The sequence below is a fragment of the Schistocerca nitens genome, chromosome 8 (genome assembly GCF_023898315.1).
Source record: "Schistocerca nitens isolate TAMUIC-IGC-003100 chromosome 8, iqSchNite1.1, whole genome shotgun sequence".
Taxonomy (NCBI): domain Eukaryota; kingdom Metazoa; phylum Arthropoda; class Insecta; order Orthoptera; family Acrididae; genus Schistocerca; species Schistocerca nitens.
In genome coordinates, this window is record NC_064621.1 from 362,159,018 (window position 1) to 362,183,344 (window position 24,327).

Below are 24,327 nucleotides of genomic sequence, written 5' to 3' on the forward strand. Positions count from 1 at the left end.
GCATGCTAGTCTAAGAAAATCTTTTTTCATGTTTGCGATCAGAGCATCAACACTGTGAAAAGCAGTGTGCATTATTTTGGAATTTTTTTTCATGTATACAGCCACATCAGTTTAAAGCAAAACACTATTATCATAGCAAACAGCTTTAGGCATCAGAAATTTCATCGATTCATTCAGAAGTTGAGCAATGGAGTTTTCAACCTTCGGCAATTTAATAGTAATGGTGGAGAATACCCCCAATTCTGTGGATCAGTTGAGTCATATTTTTTGTCAATAACCACCCAGATATCTGGACTGTTGCATCCCTTGTGTATTCTGTTCATGATATTTTTGAAGCACTGTGGCAGATAATATATAGGGAGGGGAAAGGATGAGAAAGAATGTAAAGCATTAAAGGTTTTTAAGATTTTTATGGTTCTCTCTCTCTCTCTCTCCTCTCTCCCCCCTCCCTCTCCCTCCCACCCTCCTCCCCCTCCTCGACCCTGCCATCTTTAAACAAAGAATAAGTGATACATACAAAAAGACTTAGTGATGTGGCACATTGATTAATATGTCTTTGTGGAAAGTTCTGGTAGAATATAAATACTTTAGAAGTAAAAGAGATCACTCACCAAAAAACAGAAGCATTGAGTCACACACACACACAAAGGAAAAAAAATATTTACTAGCTTTTGGAGCAATCGTTTTTCAAGCTAGAGTGTAAAAACACACACACACACACACACACACACACACATGCCCTCCCTATCTCCCTCTTCAGACTTACTTTGCCCTTACTTGTCCAACCTGAGCTTGTACTAGCTATGGCTTGTAAATTCTGATCATCCTTTTTCCCTCCCTGCATTTGGTTAACATCACAATTGGACATGACTGAAGGTCTGAAAAATCGCACACCAGTAAGTAAACAAAACTGTAGGCTCTCTTAATGGCAGTTCCAACACTGCTTTGGTATAAAGGACCAGCAACTCAATTTATTTATTATTAATGAATCCGGCAATGCTTCCAATTGCTAAATATGTGGGCACTGAATATACATCCTAATCTCCTCTTCCCTTTTTCTGTGTGTCTTCTCCTCCCCTTCTCTTTGTCCATCTCCTGCTCTTCCCCCTTTCTCTTCATCCACCTCTTCTTCTCCTCTCTCTCACTGCCCATCTCTTCAATCCCCCCCCACCACCACCACCAAAAAAAAAGAATATCTCTCCATCTACTACTCACCGCTCTCTATTCGTCTTCTCCTTCCCCCTCTCTGTGTCCATTTTCTCCCCCTCCCCCATCGGTCCATGTCCTCTTTCTCTCTGACTTTGGGCCTTGTTTGCAAACGAAACCTAGATTGGGAAGTGAAGTCACTGTGAGTATAGTAGCTTCAATGACAATATTTCTCATACTTTAAATCTGTGAATGGGTAGGATTGCAAAGTTTCAGATGATTCAGATTCCATAATAGTATTCTAATCAGAAGTTGATCAGAAGCCATAAATAAAACATTCCTCTTGAAACTGATTGCAGCAAAGAAAACAAAATGGGACACTGTCATGTATTGTTATTGTTTGTTTAAAATTATATATAATGTGAAAGAAAATGAAGAAACTCTTTGTCTAATGGTTTAAAGGCCACGATATCTAAGTTAAAACTGACTACGAAAAAGAAAATCCAAGTGCCCATTTTTGCAGCACACCATTCTCTTTCTCATAGTTGGCTTTAACAGAAAATCTGTCCATTATTGTTCAAAAAATTATATAGCCTATGTCCATGTGAGTGTTAGTTGAGTATCCTGCAAGAGTTTGATGCAAAATGGTCAAGGTTTTTTAGATTTTTACTAACTGTGTTTGTCCTTTTCGTATTACAAATATATTTGTTTATCATATATATTTAAAAAATAAATAGCCTCTATCTGTACAAAAGTTTATTAGAATATCATGTAAAAGTAACAAATTGGTCAAGAGTTTTTTTGAGATTTTTTACTAACAGTGGTTCCCCTTTATGTATTCCATACATATTTACGTACCATATATATTTAAAAAATGTGTAGCCTGTGTTCATCGGAATCTTTATTAGAGTGTCGTGCCACAATTTGAAGTAAATCGATCAAGGATTTTTAGAGTTTTTTTGCCAATGTTTCCCCTTTATCTACTATATATACATTTCTGCACCACATATATTAAAAAAATATACAGCCATTGTCCATCAGAATATATATTAATATAATAGAGGGAAACACTCCATGTGGGAAAAATATATCTAAAAACAAAGATGATGTGACTTACCAAACAAAAGTGCTGGCAGGTCGATAGACACACAAACATACACACAAAATTCAAGCTTTCGCAACAAACTGTTGCCTCGTCAGGAAAGAGGGAAGGAGAGGGAAAGACGAAAGGATGTGGGTTTTAAGGGAGAGGGTAAGGAGTCATTCCAATCCCGTGAGCGGAAAGACTTACCTTAGGGGGAAAAAAGGACGGGTATATACACTCGCGCGCGCGCGCCCACACACACACACACACACACACACACACACATATATATATATATATATATATATATATATATATATATATATATATATATATATATAACAGAGGGAAACATTCCACGTGGAAAAAATATATCTAAAATGTCTGCTAATATGTCTGCTTGTGTCTGTATGTGTGGATGGATATGTGTGTGTGTGTGTGCGAGTGTATACCTGTCCTTTTTTCCCCCTAAGGTAAGTCTTTCCGCTCCCGGGATTGGAATGACTCCTTACCCTCTCCCTTAAAACCCACATCCTTTCGTCTTTCCCTCTCCTTCCCTCTTTCCTGATGAGGCAACAGTTTGTTGCGAAAGCTTGAATTTTGTGTGTATATTTGTGTTTGTTTGTGTGTCTATCGACCTGCCAGCGCTTTTGTTTGGTAAGTCTCATCATCTTTCTTTATATATATATATATATATATATATATATATATATATATATATATATATATATATATACAAGCAGACATTTGTCTTTAAATATGTCTGCTTGTGTCTGTATATGTGTGGATGGATATGTGTGTGTGTGTGTGTGCGCGAGTGTACACCCGTCCTTTTTTCCCCCTAAGGTAAGTCGTTCTGCTCCCGGGATTGGAATGACTCCTTACCCTCTCCCTTAAAACCCACATCCTTTTGTCTTTCCCTCTCCTTCCCTCTTTCCTGATGAGGCAACAGTTTGTTGTGAAAGCTTGAATTTTGTGTGTATGTTTGTGTTTGTTTGTGTGTCTATCGACCTGCCAGCGCTTTCGTTTGGTAAGTCACATCATCTTTGTTTTTAGAATATATATTAAGTAGCATGTAAAAATGCAACAGCAGAACAATCAAACTGATCATAACATTCTTTTTGTTCTGAAAACATGTGACAGCAGAACTGTCAAACCACCTGTCATTTTTATTTCGTTGAGATTTTCATACAAAAACACCATCCATATTACCAACTTTTCCAGTGGATTTTCCAAAAATGTTCTTTGTTACAAACCTTGTCCTGAAAATTATTAACACAAAAAAAAAAAAAAACGGCCAAATTGGTTGAGCCCTTCTCAAGTGATAATCTTTTATACCTGTGGCAACTGATTTTTATTTATATAGATTTATTTAAGTTTGTGACACAGTTGCATAGTTTTGTATGTTCATGTTCATTGTCAAACCATTGCCTCCATCTCTAATGTTTGACTGTAACATAGTTCCAAAGGAACATTCAAAAGACATATTCATACACCAGATCAACATACCAAATATCATTAGAAGTCAACAGGTGCCTTTAGTTGTTTACTGTGTATTAATGTGCACACATTGCAGTTGTGAATATGGAAATATCCCATTCTACATAGAGAAAATCGTCTTCCTCCCCCTCCTGAACCTTCTCTTTGTAGAAAAAAATCTGGGTACAGAGGGGTATCTTCTGTTCATCTACCACAGATTAATATTAATAATATGCACATTCCATTCATCTTTTTCTATTGTGCAACAATAACACTTTCTGTAAAACCAGCTGCCGAAGTTTTATTTGTGGAAATAAAACCCCTGTTGACAGCTGCAGTTCAGTATATGACTGCATTGCAGTCTGAGAAACTGTCTGTTGGTTTGTGTTTTGGGTTCTTTGGCTGATGTTTGTTGATTATTTTTCTGATGTTTCACCAGCTTGAATGGCTGGCATTGTCAAAGCTTCACCCTCCATTGCTGGTGGAGTGTGAAGCTTCGGCAATGCCAGCCAATCATGCTGGCAAAACGTTAGAAAACTCACCAACAAAATGTCAGCTGAAGAACCTGAGGCAGAGGCCAACAAGCAGTTTGTCAACAAGTGGCCACGGTAGCCTCAACAATTTCATTACAGTCTGTTTAAGGAGTCTGACACTGCAGCATTTTTCAAGTGTTGTAAGTTGAAGGAATTTTCAGTTATTTTGTGCTCTGACTTGCATGCAGTAATAGAATCAGGAAATTTATTCTATGTCCTTTATCCATATTCCCCTCCAACATAACGTACTGTCACCAACAATCGTTTTCTAGTCATAATACTATACAGAGCCCCTGCACAGTGACGAAGAGATTTTTAACATGACCTGTATCATCCTTCTGTTTATGAAAGAGGTAATACTCATTGAGTAACTGATCAGCGTTACTGGTAATTGAAGATCCTGTAGTAGTGGGACTGGGCATATTTTCTCTCAGTACTCAATTGTTGTCTCTGAGTTTGTGATGTACTTATGTTTTTTCCTCAGTCAGAAACCACTTCTTTGCAGTTCTACTCATATTAGGGAATTTGTAGTACACAACTTCATACTGAAGTAGTTTTTAAACGTCTGTCAGCATTGGAGGCATCTGAAGTCCACTTTTTGTAGTTCCAAATTGCCACTTCAGTTGCATAGGTGTTACTGTTTGATACGCCTACAGCATATGGGAAAATGTGAGGCCCAACTGTGATACATCCTCCAAGCAATTAAAAAAAAAAAATCATCAGCATTCACCTTAAGAATTATTTGCCGAGACTGCTGTATCTAAATCGGAATATCTTGAATATTTTCATTCTCTAATATGTTATACCATAAATTTGTGTGTCAGCATTATGCAACTGTTGCTGGAAAATTAGTGAAGGAAAAATTTGGCAATCCACCTAATGCAACACTGAAACAACTTCCATCTATTGAAAAACACAATATATCCATGTTTCTCAGTCCAATAGCCCCAACAGAACTCCTAAATACCATTGATTCACTGAAGAGTAATTATTCAACTGGTATTGATGATATCCCAGATTATATTATAAAAATAACAGCAAGACACATACTCTCTCTTTTATTAGACATATGCAATTCATTCCTATCGTGTGGTGTCTTCCCACAGCAACTGCAAATGGCAAAAGTAAGGGAGACCAAGAGATGAATGCACTAAACAGCTTCAGAAGGATGTAGGTTGCAGTAGGTACTGGGAGATGAAGAAGCTTGCACAGGATAGGGTAGAATGGAGAGCTGCATCAAACCAGTCTCTGGACTGAAGACAACAACAACAACAACAACAACAACACGTGTGTTTTGTTCTAAACAATTCCTTACTGTTGTGGCGTAACAAGCTAGTCACGCCACACTGAGGAGGAAGCCGAAAGGCACGCGTACACACACGCCGACTGGCGTCAAGTCTGGAACAGGTTACGTATTGAATACTATAAAGAAAATACGTATCTTTGGAATATACTTAACTTTTAATGCTTCCTTTGGTACATCTCTCTTGATGAGACATCTGGAGATTGTGGCTATACAAGTGACTCTTTATATACAAGCTATTTAAGGCTAATGGCGACTTGCTAAGTCGTAGCCATTAACTTAGCTGAAGGCTATTCTAACTGTCTCTTGGCAAATGAGAGAAATGGCTTCGTCCGTATAGTCGCTAGCAACGTCGCCGTACAACTGGGGCGAGTTCTCGTACGTCTCTCGAGACCTGCCGTGTGGTGGCGCTCGGTCTGCGATCACACAGTGGCGACACGCGGGTCCGACATGTACTAATGGACCGCGGCCGATTTAAGCTACCACCTAGCAAGTGTGGTGTCTGGCAGTGACACCACACTTACTATGAAAGAAATGGTTTACACTATAGCCATAACACCAGACAAAAGCATGACATCTGCTGTGAACTTGCGTCTCTGTCACTAGCCCAAAAGGGGATAAAGTATGCTATTACTACAATTGTCAATTCCCTACTGACCAATATTAAATGCATGAGAGACAGTACATTTTCATTTTAACATAACTTAAGGAAATATCTCCTAGATGCGTCTCTCTATTCTTTATAATAATTCTTCCTTTTTATATATTTAAGTTTATGGGTCAGTGTTCCTAATAGTGGAGTTTTTTTTTTTTTTTTTTTTTTTTTGGGGGGGGGGGGGGGAGCAGATGTTAGATGTACATACATTTTGTGATTAAAGGTATTGGCATTGGTGAATTGATGACTAATAGAGTAATGTTCTCTATAAGGTATGTTTCAGTTGCTGTTCTGATGGGAATATTGCTGTCTGGGATCTGCACAATCAGACATTAGTACGCCAATTTCAAGGTCATACTGACGGTGCTTCATGCATTGATATTTCTGCGGATGGCACAAAACTGTGGACAGGTGGCCTTGACAACACAGTACGCTCTTGGGACCTCAGGGAAGGACGACAGCTGCAACAGCATGACTTCTCATCGCAGATCTTCTCTCTTGGTTACTGCCCAACAGGGGAGTGGCTTGCTGTCGGCATGGAGAACTCAAATGTTGAGGTATTGTGGTATTCGGGTGGTGGAAGAAGTGGAATAGTATGTAATAAGTAGTGTTGTGAATAGAATATTATTAGAGATGTTAGACTAACTATGTAAGAAACTACATCAAAAGAGGCTCTATTTTTACAATAAAATTAGCTACAAAAGCATCACATTGGTGAAATATAACTTATGAATTACTGGAATGACAATTTGAATCATTAATATCTTGGGTAAGAAATGTTCATTTTTTGTGTTTTACTTTCAAAAGTATCACAAGCAACTAGAACTGTACATATGGAGATGATGAGTACGCCATTGCACATTACCAGTGCAATTGGATTACCATTGCATTTGGATTGAGACCATCTTGCTAGACTGCTGTCTCTTGCACAGCAAGTTTTACTGTCTATAGACACACTGTTGTCAAGTGTGCAGGTGAGGTGATGTACAGGTTATACTGCTTGCAGACAAGTTACTAATGCCTCACATGTGGTGGTCATCTCTTCTTTTATGCTGTGAAAGCACTTGTGTTCCAGACTTCTGGAAATTACTGTAGATTCTCTCCTATATTGCAACATAAGGCAAAGCTTGGGAGCAGTAGTATACTATTGTTGGTGTTGATGGATGACATTCTACACATTGAAAAAATATGTGAACCATTTGTTTTTGTGGGGAAACTTCATACTGCAGATACTTGATCAGACTTTATCTATTGATAGGTACTTCTCATTTAGAGATAAACAGTGAAAATATACTTCTTCAATTTAATGATAATACTGTAGTAGTCATGAAACACTGAAATTGTGTGGAGGAGCTGCAGTTTTCCATGAAAAAAGCAAATGGTAAGGAAATGGTTCAAATGTGCAAAGCAAAGGAAATATCTCACAGCAACTCATTAAGAATACACTGGATGTTGGAGCAGCAATTCTGGAGTGTATGATTTAACATTGCCAGTAATAGCAGTGCCCTGATTCTGATATTGATAATCTTCATGGCTGGTTTCCTCCCTTCCCCCTCCCCTCCTCTCCCTCTCCACCTTCCTCTGCTGTTTCTAGTCTTCATCTGTGAAGAGTATGGCAGAGGGTACTTCCCATTGTACCATCTCATAGTGTTTCCTGTCATTCCATTCACAAATGGAGTGTGGATAGATTGACTGCTTAAATGCCCATGTGTACACTGCAATTGGTCTAACTTTTCTCAATAGTACACTGGAGGTATGAATTAAAAAATGCCTTCAGATACAACTTTTCATGTTTTATTAAATACAAGATGCATTTTGGACCCTGTGGGTCCATCATCAGATGTAATGTGCCTTAATACACGTTTTATTTCTTATCTTGAATGAGGTGAAATAAAACATGTATTAAGACAAATTACACCTGATGATGGACCCACAGTGTCCAAAATGCGTCGGGTATTTACTAAAACATGAAAAGATGTGACTGAAGGCATTTTTAAATCCATACCTCCAGTGTACTGAATACAGTCACGTTTGAAGCTGCAAAATGTGGATAAAATTAAATTTCTCAATAGTGCCTATGTGAATAATACTTCAGTGGCTGTAGTACAGTCCTAGATTCCTCTCTTAGTATTAGTTCTTAAAACTTTGTAAGTAATCTTTCTTAGGATAATTGACTTCTGCAATAAACATTTTCATCTCAGCCATGGCACTTTTTGATGAGTCAGACAAACCTGTAACCATTTGTGCTGCCCTTCTTTGCATACATTCAGTATCTCCTGTTAGCCCAGTCTTATTTGGTATAGGTCTCAGATACTTGATTAATATTGTAGGGTGGGTTGCACAAATGCTTTACAATCAACCTCTTTTGTTAATTGAGTGGATTTTCATAGTATCTTAAGAAAAAAGTGAAATTTGCCACTTGTCTTATGTCTGGTTCAATCAGCTAGTTGTGGCTGCAACATTTTTGTGCTTTTGAAGAACTGTTTAACATTTTGGAACATTTAAAACAACCTGCCAATATTTGCACCACTAATCTTATCTAGATCTGAGTGGGTGTTTGTGCAACTTTCTTCTGTTCATTATAAGTAACAACATTACTGCAAGATGTGCAAGGTTAGAATTAATGTTGTCTACCAGGTCATTAATACGTAATTTGAACAGCAAGGGTCCCAACGCATTTCTCTAGGGCAGATTTAGTCACTGCTGCATCTCTTGATGACTGTCCTTGCAAGATAACTTGCTGTGTCTTCTGTACCATGAAACTGTCAGTCCAGTCACAAATTTCCTTCGATACCCCATGTAATCATACTTTCTCTATAAGCACTGGTGTGGTACTGGACTTCATGCATTCAAGAGGTCAAAAAATGCTGCATCCAGTTTATTGATTTGATCCTTGACTTTCCAGTTGTCATGTGAGAAATGTGTGACATGTGTTTCATGTGGCAGATGTTTTAAGAATTCAGTTTGGTTGGTGTGGAGGAGATCATTCTGTGTAAGATACCTCCTTATGTTTGAGTTCAGAATCTGTTCCAAAATTGTATAACACATAGATGTCAATAAAATCAGAAGATAGCTGCGTGGATCACTTTTGCTACACTTCTTGTAGGTGGGTGTGACTTCTGCTTTCTTCCAGCTGTTGGGCATAGTTCTTTTTTGAGGGATATATACTGTACTTACGGCTAAGAGAGGGGCTATCTTAGCTGCAAATTCTGTATAACAGGATCAGCCACGGTGTACTAGACTGCACGCCAGCACGATGTGCTGGCAAAGGATGAGCCTGTGTCAGCTTTGCTCAGTACATCTTGGAAGTATGACATTCTTCTGGTATAGTGTCAGTGCTGTTTACCCTCTGCTATTTGTTCATAGTGTAAAAGAAGTTCACAGGTCCAGTTGCTGTTTGCGCAGAAAGAGGCAGTCTAGTTATCTAACGCAGAAGCCTTTAAAAATGAACGGTAGTGATCTAACACAGAAGCCTTTAAAAATGAATGGAAATGTCTGAAGAAAAGGCTAAGAAGTCTCAGTATCTATTATGCTATATACAGTCGCATAATCGACAGGTATCGCAAATTTGCTATGAGATATCATTACACCAAGCAGAAAGAATTTAAAGATTTAGTTGACGATCAAAGAGTAAAAAAATTACAGTGATCAGCAGATTGGATTAATGAATTGTTCTGTATATCAAGAAGCACTTTGTGCTAAATTTGCAGGCATGGAACACATGATGAAATGAGTGGTACGAATAGTAAATTTTCTGAAGTCACACACATCATTTCACTGTGAGCTGCAATAGTTTTCGAGTGCAGAGATATTATAAGTTACTGCAAAGTACATTGGTTACATCAAGGAGCATGCCTGGCACGATTTTTTGATTTAAAACCTGCTGTTGTCGAATTTATGGAGGAAAATCGAGAGTAGGAATGGGATTCCAGACCTTGCTTTTTAAGTGAATTTGACTGCAATCTGACCACACTAAGACACTGCTGTGTGAGAAACATATCACTTCTGATTGGATGGGGCTGCATTTAAAAAGAAAATCACATTGTGTAAGGGACAAATCCTGGCCAAAAAAAATGGTTTCCCTAAGTTCACTGGTATTGAAGAAAATTCAAGGTTTGAAAATTTCATTGTGGCCATGAAGGAATGTCAGGGATAGTTTTCTAAAAATTTTGAAACACTGCCAATCTTACCTCTGTTTTTGAGCTGTTTTCGAGACCATTTGCTATTTCAGTTGAAAGCACCTCTATGCATGTGCAGTTGGAACTGAGTGATCTGCAGTATACTTCCTGTTTAAAAAAATGGTTCAAATGGCTCTGAGCACTATGGGACTCAACTGCTATGGTCATCAGTCCCCTAGAACTTAGAACTACTTAAACCTAACTAACCTAAGGACATCACACACATCCATGCCCGAGGCAGGATTCGAACCTGCGACCGTAGCGGTCGTGCGGTTCCAGACTGTAGCACCTAGAACCACTCGGCCACTTCGGCCGGCCCTGTTTAAAAGAAAATTCTTTTACATTGAAAGTGTCCATGAGGTCTACATTGTTTTCCTCTGAAAGAGTTTCCACAGTGAGGTTTCAAATGTGATAAAATATTTGAATCAACATGTGTGTGTGTGAAAACAAACAATGGAAAATTCATAATGGAATAACAACAATATTATGAAAAAGATAGACTGCTATTTACCACATAGAAGAGATGATGAGCTGCAGACAGGCACCAAAAATCCGCACAAGCATAACTCACACGTGTGTGTGTTTTCTACTTTAGAAGAAGGCCTTTTGATGAGTAGCAATACATTCTTTTCATAATATTGTTATATGTGCGAGAACAGCTTTTTTCCATCATTAACCTAAATAAGCCATAATTACATGGTAATGTGAGTATGAAAATCTGTGAAATTATGTGTCTCTGTCCATGTTCCAAAAGTTTGTACCAGATAAAAATTATGTTATGCCTTCAGTACACGAAAAATAATTAAATAATACTGCAAAATTGTTTTCTTAATGATCCGTGTTGTTAAGAAATATAAAATATGAAACTAAGTCCTATGCACTGTGATTACATTGTCATTTAAATGCAATGCATTCACAGTTTCTCCCTCCTCGTGTTAGGCGTGGTGATGGGGGAGTGTGCAGCTGCTAGGTGAGAGCGCTATGGTATGCAAGACATAGCCCTGCTCATGTGCTGAATTGTTGGCCATCTCTGCTGTATAGAATTTGATAGAGACAGAGCCCTGCTCATGTGCTGAATTGTTGGCCGGTGTTGCTGTATAGAATCTGATAGTGTTTTATGGAGCCCTGAAGTCATGTTCAATTTTAATGATTTTTGGCTGTTCCTCAGCACCATTGACATTAATATATGTGTCACTCATATTTGCAATTGTGAAGGAATTAAACTGGAACAGTACTCCTGTATCTTCCTTTGTAAATATACATTTTAAAATGGGACTCAGCATTCTGCTTTTGTTTTGCCACCCTCAGTTTCAGTTCCTGTGTCATCCATGAGCATCTGGATAGTGCTGGTGCCAGTGATAGTATGTACATATAATCTGAAATTCTTTTTGTTTTGTGAGAGGTATTTTTGATACGATTCTGTTAAAGTAGTAATTGAAAGTGTCGCAATTGCCCTTTTGACAGTGAAACACATTTCATTTAGCATCTCTCTCTAAATCCCTAAGTTTTGTTTTCCACCTATTGTGCAGTACTATGTGTTTCTTTAAAGAGACTGTACACAATGGGGGTCCCTCTCATCAGAAACAGTTCTACTAGGTACACAGCCTACCTATTTAGTGCTTGGTTAACTATTCTTCTAAACTTAAGCAACAGTTTCCCTACATGCTCCTATACAGAATGAAATGGCTTTTAGTTCCTTCTTGAGGTATGGAATTGCTACTTCTTTATCTAGTTTTCTGAATATGCAAATCTTTCTCATTGTTTTAGTAGTCCTTTGTACTTCCTTAATCATCACTGCTACAGCTGCTTCATGGTCAGTGATACAGGAGTCATTATACGTATGGAAAGTGGACAGGTCTATATGTTACAAGGATATCTACTATATTTTCTTCACGAATGAGTATCCAAGCTATCTTTTCGAAGTATTTAAGAGATGTCTTGTCATGCCCACACGCTTGACATATGTGCAATCAAGACGACCATCACTATCAACTGGCACAATGAAGAATGATTATCCATTACTGCTTGACCTCAATTGCCACATTAATTATACAATTATAAATAATCTTTTTGTGGATTTCCAGTGAAGAAATTGCCAGTGATGTATTGCATGAACAAACTGTCGCTAAAGATGGTCTTTCTGTCATCTGCAAGTGTGAAGTGGTGTCAACCACAATCCTATTATTCTTCTAACTTTATTGTGCTGTGCAGGTGTACTTGAATGTCCCAACAACAGAGCTACTGAGCATCTGCAATTTACCATCATATATGATTTCTCCCTCTTTAGAGCCTCCAAGATTCTTGCTTTTCCTTGACTGACTTATTTTGTTGTTATCTCTGCTTTGTTTTGCAGTCTTTTAGAAAATAATGTATTTATTTTCTAGTCTCAGTAACTTTACAGCGTGAGTCAAAAAGGACTTTACAGCTTTGGAATTATGTAGAAATCTATTGAGATAACTTAGAGGGTCAGTAGATGTATGGAAAGTTCTGGTTGAGAATAACATTATTTAGGAATAAAGAGAGGATTCACTGAAAGGCAGAAGCGCTAAACCATCGACAGATACATGAACAAAAGATACAGAAATTTGCTTTGCTAGCTTCCAGAATGAAATTCCTTTCTCAAGCTGTAGGACACACACACACACACACACACACACACACACACACACACACACACACGTGTGCGCACACACACACACACACTCTCTCATTCACTCACATGCACATGCCTGTCTCACTAATTGTGATCATTCGACTAGCAGCTCTTTCCTGGCCCATGGTTAGTGCACTGGGGTGAGGTGAGGATGCAGGGTGGGGTTGTGTGTGGGATGGAAAAAGGCAGAGGCAGGGAGAGGGTTGGAGGGAAGCATCTAGTGCAGGTTTATCCAAACTGCGCCCCTGGGGCGCTAGCGCCTGCGACCGCCCGTGGCCAGCGCCCCGGGCGAATTCATATGTTGCTGCAGAGGCCGAGCCGTGTCCCTTAGCTGGCCGCGCGTGCCGCCCGACCGCCCGCTGTGCCTCTCGACCTTATACCATTATAAGACACAACCATGGGTTTGGATATTTTTCTAGCCGTGGAAAACGTGTTAGAGTCAATGGGTTTAAAATGGGAACGCCTGATCAGTGTAACAACGGATGGAGCCCCTGTTCTACGAGAGATACGCACTGGATTCCTGGGTTACGTCAGGTCAAAAATGGCTTAAGTCGGCTGTTCCTTATTCGCGGTAGTCCATTGTCTGATATACCAGGAAGCACTTTGTGTGAAGATTGTCTACATAAAAAATGTTATGGACACAGTTCTTTGAATGGTTAACTATCTTCGATCGCATGGACTCGCACATCTCCAATTTAAAGAATTTCTGGCTGATATCGGACAAGGTGCTTCATTGGTTTTTCTCCTGAAGGGGTGAAATAAATATCTTTTTGAAATGAAAGGACGTCCAGAAGAATTACTTTGTGATCCTAAGTGGGTGGCGAATTTGGCTTTTTTGAGTGACCTTACTGGTCATTTAAATACTTTGAACATTTCACTCCCAAGGCGAAAATCACTCTGTTGCTGCTTTAGTGCAGATGATTCAAGCATTTAAAAAAACTTATTTTGTGGGGAAAACAGTTGCGCGAGAAGAATTGTGGACACTTTCCTGCACTAGACAGTGTTAAAGAAGATGTGGATTTTTCAGATTATGTTCAAATCATTTGCGAATTACAAGAACAGTTTGAAAACAGATTTTTGGAGATAAGTGAGCTTCAACCGGCCTTATTTGTTCGCCCGTTTTCCCTTCGGGCAGAGGACGTCTCACTAGTGCTTCAACTAGAGCTGATTGACCTGCAGTGCGATGTCCGCCTGAAGAACCGCTTTCTTGTGTGTAAAACTTTGGATGACTTTCACAGATGTCTTCCACGAGAGAAATATCCTCTTTTGCAAAAGCACGCGGCCAAATTTCTCTCAATGTTTGGTTCTACGTATATTTGTGAGCACTTTCTCTCTCTTTTAAAGCTTGCTAAAACTAAGAACCGTTCATTACTTGGTGATAAAAATTTGATTAATTCTTTGAGGTTAGCAGTCTCATGGAACACGTACCAAACCTAGACAAAATCATTTCCTCGAAAAAGAAAAACATGTAAAATGTTAATTGTCTTCTGTAACAACGTTGACCGTAAGAATTAAAGAGCTTTATAACCCTAATTCTATTTTTAATAAGGTTTCAAACTTGGTCAGTTAAAATTATTACGTACAAAAAAGCAAACTAAGGATCCGAATTCTAAACTCTGAAAAGGGATACAAAAAGCTGTAGCACGAAGTATAACAAAAAATATGTACCTGTAACTACTAACAGTAAGAATGAGACACTATATCCCTTACATAAAACTATTTCTAAAATAGAATATTTTGTTTACGTTGGATCAGACCGCAGGACAGTCCAGCACAGAGCAGTGCTGTGCGGTCTCACTCGCCCTGAAGCTCTCTCTCTTGCTCCCATGCCAACACTAGCGACACACGGTTGCGGACGGGGCATTGAACTACACTGCCTTGCGCCCGCGGGGCGCGGGCGCGCCCGCCGGGCGCAATTCTTGGATGAGTCTGATCTAGTGGCTTGTGTGGGAGAGAGGGGAGCCATCCATGGGCTATCTATACAGCACATCCTGTAACTTGCTGTCCCCCCAGCCCCCACTCCGTAGAGTGTGTGTGTGTGTGTGTGTGTGTGTGTGTGTGTGTGTGTGTGTGTGTGTCCCATTACCCCCCCCCCCCCCCCCAAAATACTTGACAGCTAGTTTTGTGCTGTAATCTCACGCCCTAATCTGTTAAATCGCATGCTCAGCTGTCTGCCGCCTGCCCCCTCTACCTGCACCCGTAGCTATCCCACAGATGGCTCCCTGCTCTATCACAAGCCACTTCCTCCCACCCCCCTCCCTGCCTCCTGCCTCTCTATATCCCTCACACACCCCACTCTGCACCCCACCTCACCTCAGTACACTCACCAAGGGCCAGGAAAGAGCTGGCAGACAAATGAGCACAATGTAGGGAGACGGGCATGTGATGTGAGTGAGTGAGCGAGTAAATTCCACATGGGAAAAATATATTAAAAAAGGATGCTGTGACTTTACCAAATGGGAAAGCACTGGTAGATAGACACAATAAAAGACGCACAAACACACACACAAATATCAAGCTTTCACAACCCATGGTTGCTTCATCGGGAAAAAGGGAAGGAGAGGGAAAGACGAAAGGATGTGGGTTTTAAGGGAGAGGGTAAGGAGTCATTCCAATCCCTGGTCATTCCCACATAGAAAGCTTCACAGTGTAGGCAGGTCAGTTGGTAAATCACGTGGGTGCTTTCACACGTGGTTCTGCCTTTGATCTTGTACACCTTTCGGGTTACAGGACTGGAGTAGGTGGTGGTGGGAGGGTGCATGGGACAGGTTTTACACCGGGGGCAGTTACAAGGGTAGGAGCTAGAGGGTAGGGAAGGTGGTTTGGGGATTTCATAGGGATGCACCAGGAGGTTCCGAAGGTGGGGAGGGTTTCATGAAGGATGTGTGTGTGTGTGTGTGTGTGTGTGTGTGTGTGTGTGTGTGTGTGTGTGTGTGTCTATTTGTTTGTTTGCTGCATGTTTCTCCTACAGCTCGAGGAAGGAATTTCGTTCCAGAAGCTAGCAAAGCAAAGCTTTATACATTTTGTTTGTGCATCTTTTGATGGTGCAGCGCTTCTGCCTTTCGGTGAGTTAAGAAGTGGAATCCAACATTTTTGAGGCTGGTGCTTCCATCTGAAAAGTAGGAGTACTAGATCTTTGCACTGCTAGGTGGCGAGAGCTGCATATCTGATGAGTCAGTGTGCAGAGTGGCATTCAGCTGGGAGGACGTGTTGCGTGTCCACATTGATTTCCGTAATACTCTGCATTCGGTGTGTGGCGATTTTATGATGGATCCGCGAACAGAACAGCGCGTGTGTATCAAATTCTGTGTGAATCTCAGGAAAAGTGCAAAGGAGGCCGCTCCAAGATTCAACAAGTGTTTGGGGGACAGAACATGAGCCGTGTGTTTGAGTGGCATGCTCATTCCAGGGCTGGCCATACAGATGTCAAAGATGATGCTGACACTGGAAGGCCTGTTAGCCATACAACGCCAGAGATTGTAGCCAAACTTCAACAACTGGTTCGTGTGGATCGACATCGAACCATTCAAGACCTTGCGAATGAAGTGGGTATTGGTTATGGGACATGTCAATGAATGTTGACTGATGAATTGGGGATGCATCGTGTCGCCGCAAAATTTGTGCCAAGGATCTTGACTGCCAATCAGAAGGCACAGCATGTTGAAGTGTGCACGGACCTTCGTCAGACCGCATCTGATGGTCGAACCTTCTTGTCACAGGTTATCACGGGCGACGAGAGCTGGATTTACCGTTATGACCGAGAGACAAAGCAACAATTGCCCCAGTGGAAGAGCCCAGGCTCTCCAAAACTCAAAAAAGTCAGACAGGTGAAGAGTAAAGTGAAGAGCATGATCATTGTTTTCTTTTATACCAAGGGAACTGTGCACAAGGAATTCATCGCACCCAACCAAGCAGTGAATTCCATGTACTACTGTGACGTTTTGCGATGGCTCCGTGAAAACGTGCGGTGACTATGGCCCGAACTTTGGCATCAAGGGAACTGGCTGCTGCATCATGACAATGCGCCCTGTCACACGTCCTTGCTCAGCAGGACCTTTTTGGCAAAAAACAACATGATGGTTGTATTCCACTCACCATACTTGCCAGATTTGGCACCTTGTGACTTCGTGCTATTCCCAAAACTGAAACTCAAGTTGAAAGGCCGTTGGTTCAACACTCTAGAGAGGATTCAAGAAGCATCGCTGGTGGTGATAAGCACCCTCAAAGAACAGGACTTCCTGAAAACGTTTGACCAGTGGCAAGAGCTCTGGGACCAGTGTGTACATGCAGATGGGAACTACTTTGAGGGTGGTGGTGGCCATTAGTTCAAAGGTAAGGTTTTCAACAGATGGCAGCACCAGTCCTGAAAATTTTGGATAGCACCAAAATAATAATTTGTTAGAAATGGTAGATATGTCTTTTGTAGCAAACAACCTCAAGTTTGATTTACATAGTTCATGAATACCCCTGTCTGCCACCAGGAGCTTCAATTCCACAGATTGATGAAGATAACCAAAATGGAATGGTTTATTACCAGCAAGATTGCTGTTATATCAGAATAACACAATAAAATCCAAAATACTTAAATGCTTAATTCACAACAATACTGATTCGCAACAGTGCTTCACAATCCATAACAATTACACAAGTCCAGGGCACCCCAGTTCACATTCGAGATGGTAGAGACAGTATCCTAAGTTCCACAGGGTTTATAGTACGTGTGGTCACTAGTTACAAGTGCAAGCAAAGGCAGGTGCTAGACTCGCTGTACGAAGCTGTTGCAGTGGCCTATATACAGACCTGGTAGTCCGTGAATACGGCATGTGGTGGCACCAGGGGCCGAGTGGAGAGTCGTCTCCATTTCGCAACACTGGCCCTCTAGTGGTCATTTCGAAATGGGCTTTGCAGCCGGTCGGTAAATGTATGTGCCCAGTCCATTTGTGTTATCTTTGTAGCTGTGCAGCTGGCTGTGCTTTCCGTGTGTTGACGTCTGCCATTGTTGGCTGGTGGCTGTGTGATATCAGATACAACACCCCTCCTCCCACAGGAAGCTGTGAAACAGTGGCTGGTGATGTAGGAGACATTCATGTGTTCTTCATCAGATTCATGTGGGAGAGTGGTGCAGTAAGGCCAAAAATGTCCCTGGCGATGGCGGAGACAGCGAGGCTGAAAGAACTGCTGCGGCTGAGGTGGTGGAGGCAGTTGCAGAGGCGTCTCGTCATCTGGCCCCCTGTCCAGGAACGGCATTGTGGTGCGGGAGAAATGTCTTCTGCCAAAGGTTGTGCTCCCAGTGAAGGTGGCTGTTGTCTGGATGGGCTCCGGACATCGGGCATGGCCGAATCGCCCTCAGGGCTAGGAGACAGCCACTGGCCAGTGACCAGAGGTGGTGGGATACCCATGATGCCACCTGCTGGAACCAGCAGGTCCGCAGCAGGTGGAGGAGAAATCCGGCTGATGGGCCTGCGATCCAACTGTCGGTGAGGATCTGGCTGGCAGGCAGTCAATAGTTGCTGCGCTGACTGAGGAAGGAGCTGATTAGCATGCTAGAGCATGACCTGATCCTGGGTCTTGACACGGAAAACCTTGAGGCCCCACTGTTGGAGGATCACACCCAGCAGCCAATTCAGTTGGCAACCGAAACCTCAAGCACAAACAGCCACTCCGGGACAGAAACGTAATGCTGATGGAGGTGGCTCTGACTTGGGCAGTGGGAACAAAAGAGTGAGGAGCATCCTATTTCCGCAGTTGGGTCTTGAAAGTCTGCACCATGCATTCTGCCTTGGCATTGGACTGGGGATGAAGTGGAGATGTAGGAACGTGGTGGATTCCGTGGTACAGGCAGAAGGTGAGAAATTCCTGGCTGTGGAATTGAGGGCTGTTGTCAGTAACCTTCCCTTCATGGAGGCCTTCAATGGCGAAGCACGTTCTAAGGCAGGTACAGTAACGGATGTGGTCATGGAAGGACAATGGACAACATATGGGAAGTGGGAATAAGCATACACTACGATGAGGTAGGTATCATCAAAACACTAGCCAGCGAAATCTAGGTGTAGACATTCCAGCGGGCAACAGCAGGGAGGCCAGAAGAAAAAGTCTGACATGGTGCCACCTGCTGGTGCTGGCAAGCTGGGCAGGCATGGCCCATCTCTTCAATGTCACGGCTCATGCCAGGCCAGTACAAATAATGGCAACCCAAGAACTTGGAGTAGGTGATGCCCCAATGGCCCTCATGAAACAGTTGCAGGACCTTGAAGCACAGTGCGTCTGGAATGATCACCCGCAGTTGTCCATCCTCAGGGAGCAGGAGCACTACTCTGTCTATAGTGGTGAACTGGTGGCCCATGGTAAAGTAGTGCCGACAGGCAGGAGAAGAGAGAGGTGACTGCCTCTCTGGCCTTCCGTGGAGAATGCTACTGCGGACCCACTGGATCAGGATCCTGACCTGTTGCCTTTGCAACTGTGGAACTAGTCAGTGGGAAGAGTCCTCCGCCACTTGGACTGCAAAATTCATCTGAAAACAGAGAAGCTCTTCTTTGTCAAATTCAGGATCGGGGCCCCAGGGAAGGTGTGAGAGGGCGTCTCCACTAGCATGTTCTGAAGTACGCCGAAAGTGAATGTCTTATTGACAATGGGTCAGGAACAGCTCCCAGTGCTGCAAACGATGAGCCGTCTGGTCTGGAATTTTGGAGGCAGGGTGGAACAAAGCAATGAAAGGTTTGTGATCTGTGGAACTTAGTGCCATACAGAAACATGTGAAATTTATTGAGTGCAAAGACAATGGCAAGAGCCTCTTTTTTGATCTGGGAATATTTTTTCTGAGTATCTGAAAATGTTTTAGAGGCATATATTTCATCTGTGAATCGATGCGCCAACACTGCCCCGACACCCGCCTCCGATGCATCTGTGACCAGGATGAGTTGCTGCCGAGGGTCAAAGCAGGAAAGGCACGGGGCTGTAAGCAGTTGTGATTTCAAGGTCTGGGAGGCAGTTTCACAAGACTGAGACCAAGTGAAAGGCATCCCTTTTATACAAAGTAGGGAAAGAGGAGCCGTTACTGTTGCTGCCGCAGGAAGGAACTTCCGGTAGTATGACACTTTACCAAAAAAGGGCTGCAGTTGCGTGAGATTGGTGGGTCTAGGCAACTGGACAGTGGCGTGGATGTGATGGTCTAGTGGCTTGATTCCTTCGCTGGAGGTCTTGTGTCCCAGATGTTCAATTTCCTGCTGGAAAAAGCAGCTGTTGTGGTAGCAGAGGTTACCATTACGGAGAACCTGGAAGATTCTGGAGGTGGTTGTTTATCGTGTGTTGTGTAACAATCACATCATCAAGGTAGTTGACACAGCCTTTGACTGAGTTGACCAATTGTTCAAGAAAGTGCTGGAAAATGGCCGGTGCACTAGCAATGCCATACACAAGGCACTTTAGGCGATACAGGCCATGTGGAGTATTGAGTGTGAGGAACTCCTGAGAGGCATCATCCAAGGGTAACTGCAGGTATGCCTTTGCTAAATCAATCTTAGAGAAATATTTGCCATTGTGGAGTTTTGCCAATATTTCTTCCGTACGAGGTAGTGGGTATGTGCCGATTTCCGATTGGGAGTTGATGGTCACTTTAAAATCAACACACAAATTAAGTTTTCCGGATGGTTTCCTGATGACGATGACAGGTGTGGCCCATGGACTGGAGGATATGGGATCCAGGACACACGCTGCAGTGAGACGATTTAGTTCTTCCTTGACGAGATCGTGGAGAGCAATAGGGACCAGACGGGCACGAAAATAATGAGGACGGGCACCAGGCATCAGGGAAACATGTGCCGGAAAATTGCGTGCTTTACCCAATTTGTCACGGAAGATATCTTGGTATTCATGACAAAGCTCTTGCAGGCCAGCATATGGAACTTCATCAGAAATCACATTGACAGAGTCCTTGATAGAAAATCAAAAGGCACAAAAGCCGTTGAGGCCAGAAAGGATGGTGGTAGTACCGCTGTTGATTATCGTGTATGTGATCATCCGTGTTACGCCACAATAATTTGTTGGAAGATCAACCTGGCCCAGGAGAGGAATGCTGAGTTTGTTGTAGGCAACTAGCCGGTGAGAGGAAGTCCGCAATGGGGGCGCTCCAAGATGTACATAAGTTGCATAATTGATCTAGCTAGCTGCTGCTCCGGTGTCGACCTGTAATTTTAGTGGCCTGTTGTGAATGGAGGCGTCCTGGAACAATTTATTGGAAGTGTCCTGGACCTCAATAGTGGAAATCTGATTAACATCCATTGGAGTGTTAAAAGAGTCTTTCTTGGACCTGGATTTAGCAGAATGACACTCCGATGACACATGATCTTGTAAGGTGCAGAGAGAGCAGTAGGCCCAACGATCTGGGCAGTTGTCCCTGTCATGATGTTTGTAGCAGTCCGGACAAGACGGAAGACAGCGTGGGGTCCACTGGTGAGAAAAGCAGCCGGGCTTCTGCTGAGATCGGGACGGCCATGCAGGACACCTGTCGGGGTTGACGGTGGCAACCTCCACATCGTCAGTGGGCATATAGGGATCATCAGGATTATGGGGCAAGGTGGCATGGACAGCTGCACTCTCCGCCCAAGTCTCCAATTTTTGGCTTACAGTGCATGAGGCTTCAGTCATTTGAGCCAGTTCTAAAACTCTGTCAAACGAGGGATCCTCAAGTTATAGGGTGTCATCCTGGAATTCTCTGTCTAGTGCTCCACGAATAATCATATCATAGATCATTTCCTCAGCATGCGATTCATTATATGTGGCAGTGACAAAATGGCATTTGTGGCTGAGACCTTGTACGAGGGCAGTTCAATAAGTAATGCAACACATTTTTTTTCTCGGCCAATTTTGGTTGAAAAAACCGGAAATTTCTTGTGGAATATTTTCAAACATTCCCGCTTCATCTCGTATAGTTTCATTGACTTCCGACAGGTGGCAGCACTGTACGGAGCTGTTAAAATGGCGTCTGTAACGGATGTGCGTTGCAAACAACGGGCAGTGATAGAGTTTCTTTTGGCGGAAAACCAGGGCATCTCAGATATTCATAGGCGCTTGCAGAATGTCTACGGTGATCTGGCAGTGGACAAAAGCACGGTGAGTCGTTGGGCAAAGCGTGTGTCATCATCGCCACAAGGTCAAGCAAGGCTGTCTGATCTCCCGCGTGCGGGCTGGCCGTGCACAGCTGTGACTCCTGCAATGGCGGAGCGTGCGAACACACTTGTTCGAGATGATCGACAGATCACCATCAAACAACTCAGTGCTCAACTTGACATCTCTGTTGGTAGTGCTGTCACAATTGTTCACCAGTTGGGATATTCAAAGGTTTGTTCCCGCTGGGTCCCTCGTTGTCTAACCGAACACCATAAAGAGCAAAGAAGAACCATCTGTGCGGAATTGCTTGCTCGTCATGTGGCTGAGGGTGACAATTTCTCGTCAAAGATTGTTACAGGCGATGAAACATGGGTTCATCACTTCGAACCTGAAACAAAACGGCAATCAATGGAGTGGCGCCACACCCACTCCCCTACCGAGAAAAAGTTTAAAGCCATACCCTCAGCCGGTAAAGTCATGGTTACAGTCTTCTGGGACGCTGAAGGGGTTATTCTGTTCGATGTCCTTCCCCATGGTCAAACGATCAACTCTGAAGTGTATTGTGCTACTCTTCAGAAATTGAAGAAACGACTTCAGCGTGTTCTTAGGCACAAAAATCTGAACCAACTTCTCCTTCTTCATGACAACGCAAAACCTCACACAAGTCTTCGCACCCGAGAGGAGCTCACAAAACTTCAGTGGACTGTTCTTCCTCATGCACCCTACAGCCCCGATCTCGCACCGTCGGATTTCCATATGTTTGGCCCAATGAAGGACGAAATCCGTGGGAGGCACTATGCGGATGATGAAGAAGTTATTGATGCAGTACGACATTGGCTCCGACATCGACCAGTGGAATGGTACCGTGCAGGTATACAGGCCCTCATTTCAAGGTGGCGTAAGGCCGTAGCATTGAATGGAGATTACGTTGAAAAATAGTGTTGTGTAGCTAAAAGATTGGGGAATAACCTGGTGTATTTCAATGCTGAATAAAACAACCCCTGTTTCAGAAAAAAAATGTGTTGCATTACTTATTGAACTGCTCTCGTAATTCAGCTGCCCACTCGGGATATGATTGTGATGTGTGCTTTTTGCATTGGTACAAAGCCACTTGTGAGGAAATAATGTGTGGGTGGTGCTTGTAAAATTGCATAAACAAGGCACATATCTCCGGAAATGATAATTCCAAAGGAGTAGACAAGGACCCAATTTACACAGGAAATGTAGACCACCGGTTTAGACCAGGAAAAAAAACAGAGATTTCATGAGCTTGATGTCAGTTACCTGGAAGGCCTAGAAGTGTTCCTTCAGACTTGTTTCATATGATTCCCACTCTTCAAGGGCTTCATCAAAAGAAGGGAAAGCCGGAATTTGATGAAATGATTGTTGATGCAGGATGCTGGTGAGAAGAGGCTGTAGACTAGCCATGAGTTGTTGCTGGTTCTCCACCTGTTGCTGCATTAACTGCGTGATTCAGAGATGTTGATTCTTGTTGACTCATCGCCATTTTATTGTGTTATATCAGAATAACACAATAACATCCAAAATACTTAAATGCTTAATTCACAATGATATTGATGCACAATAGCACTTCACAATCCATAACAATTGTACAAGTCCAGTGCACTCCAGTTCAGATCCGAGATAGTAGAGACAGTACCCTAAGTTTCACAGGGTTCCTAGTACGTGTGGTCACTAGTCACAAGTGCGAGCGAAAGCAAGCGTAGGACTCCCTGTACGATCGAAATGGACTATGTGGCCAGTCGGCGAATCGATATGCCCTGTCCGTGTGTGTTATCTTTGCAGCTGTGCGGCTGGCTGCGTTTTGCTCATGTTGACATCCATCGTTGTCGGCCGGTGGCTGAGTGATGGCAGATACCACAATTGTGCACCACCTCATTTTCTCGTGTAAGTTTGAAGCTTCCTCAATAATTGCTTCCCAGGTCTGTGGGCTGGCCACGAAGGGCCAATCGCGTGGCCATCTCACTTCCCAGACTTCACACCATTGAATTTCTTTCTCTGGGGTTTCATTTAAAGACTTTATATATGTTCCTTCAAATAGTTCAATTGGCTCCGAGTACTATGGGACTTAACATCTGAGGTCATCAGTCCCTTAGAACTTAGAACTACTTAAACCTAACTAACCTAAGGACATCACACATCCATGCGTGAGGCAGGATTTGAACCTGCG

The 24,327-nt window shown here is 42.5% G+C and overlaps 1 protein-coding gene across 1 annotated transcript in view; it reads left to right on the top strand.

Moving 5' to 3' along the window:
- Positions 1-24,327, top strand: part of LOC126198607 (protein groucho) — a 755,742-nt gene that overhangs the window by 713,915 nt on the left and 17,500 nt on the right. Inside the window, exon 16 of the mRNA XM_049935059.1 lies at positions 6,473-6,757. Coding sequence (XP_049791016.1) covers positions 6,473-6,757 — 285 coding nt within the window. The remainder of the gene's footprint in view (positions 1-6,472; positions 6,758-24,327) is intronic.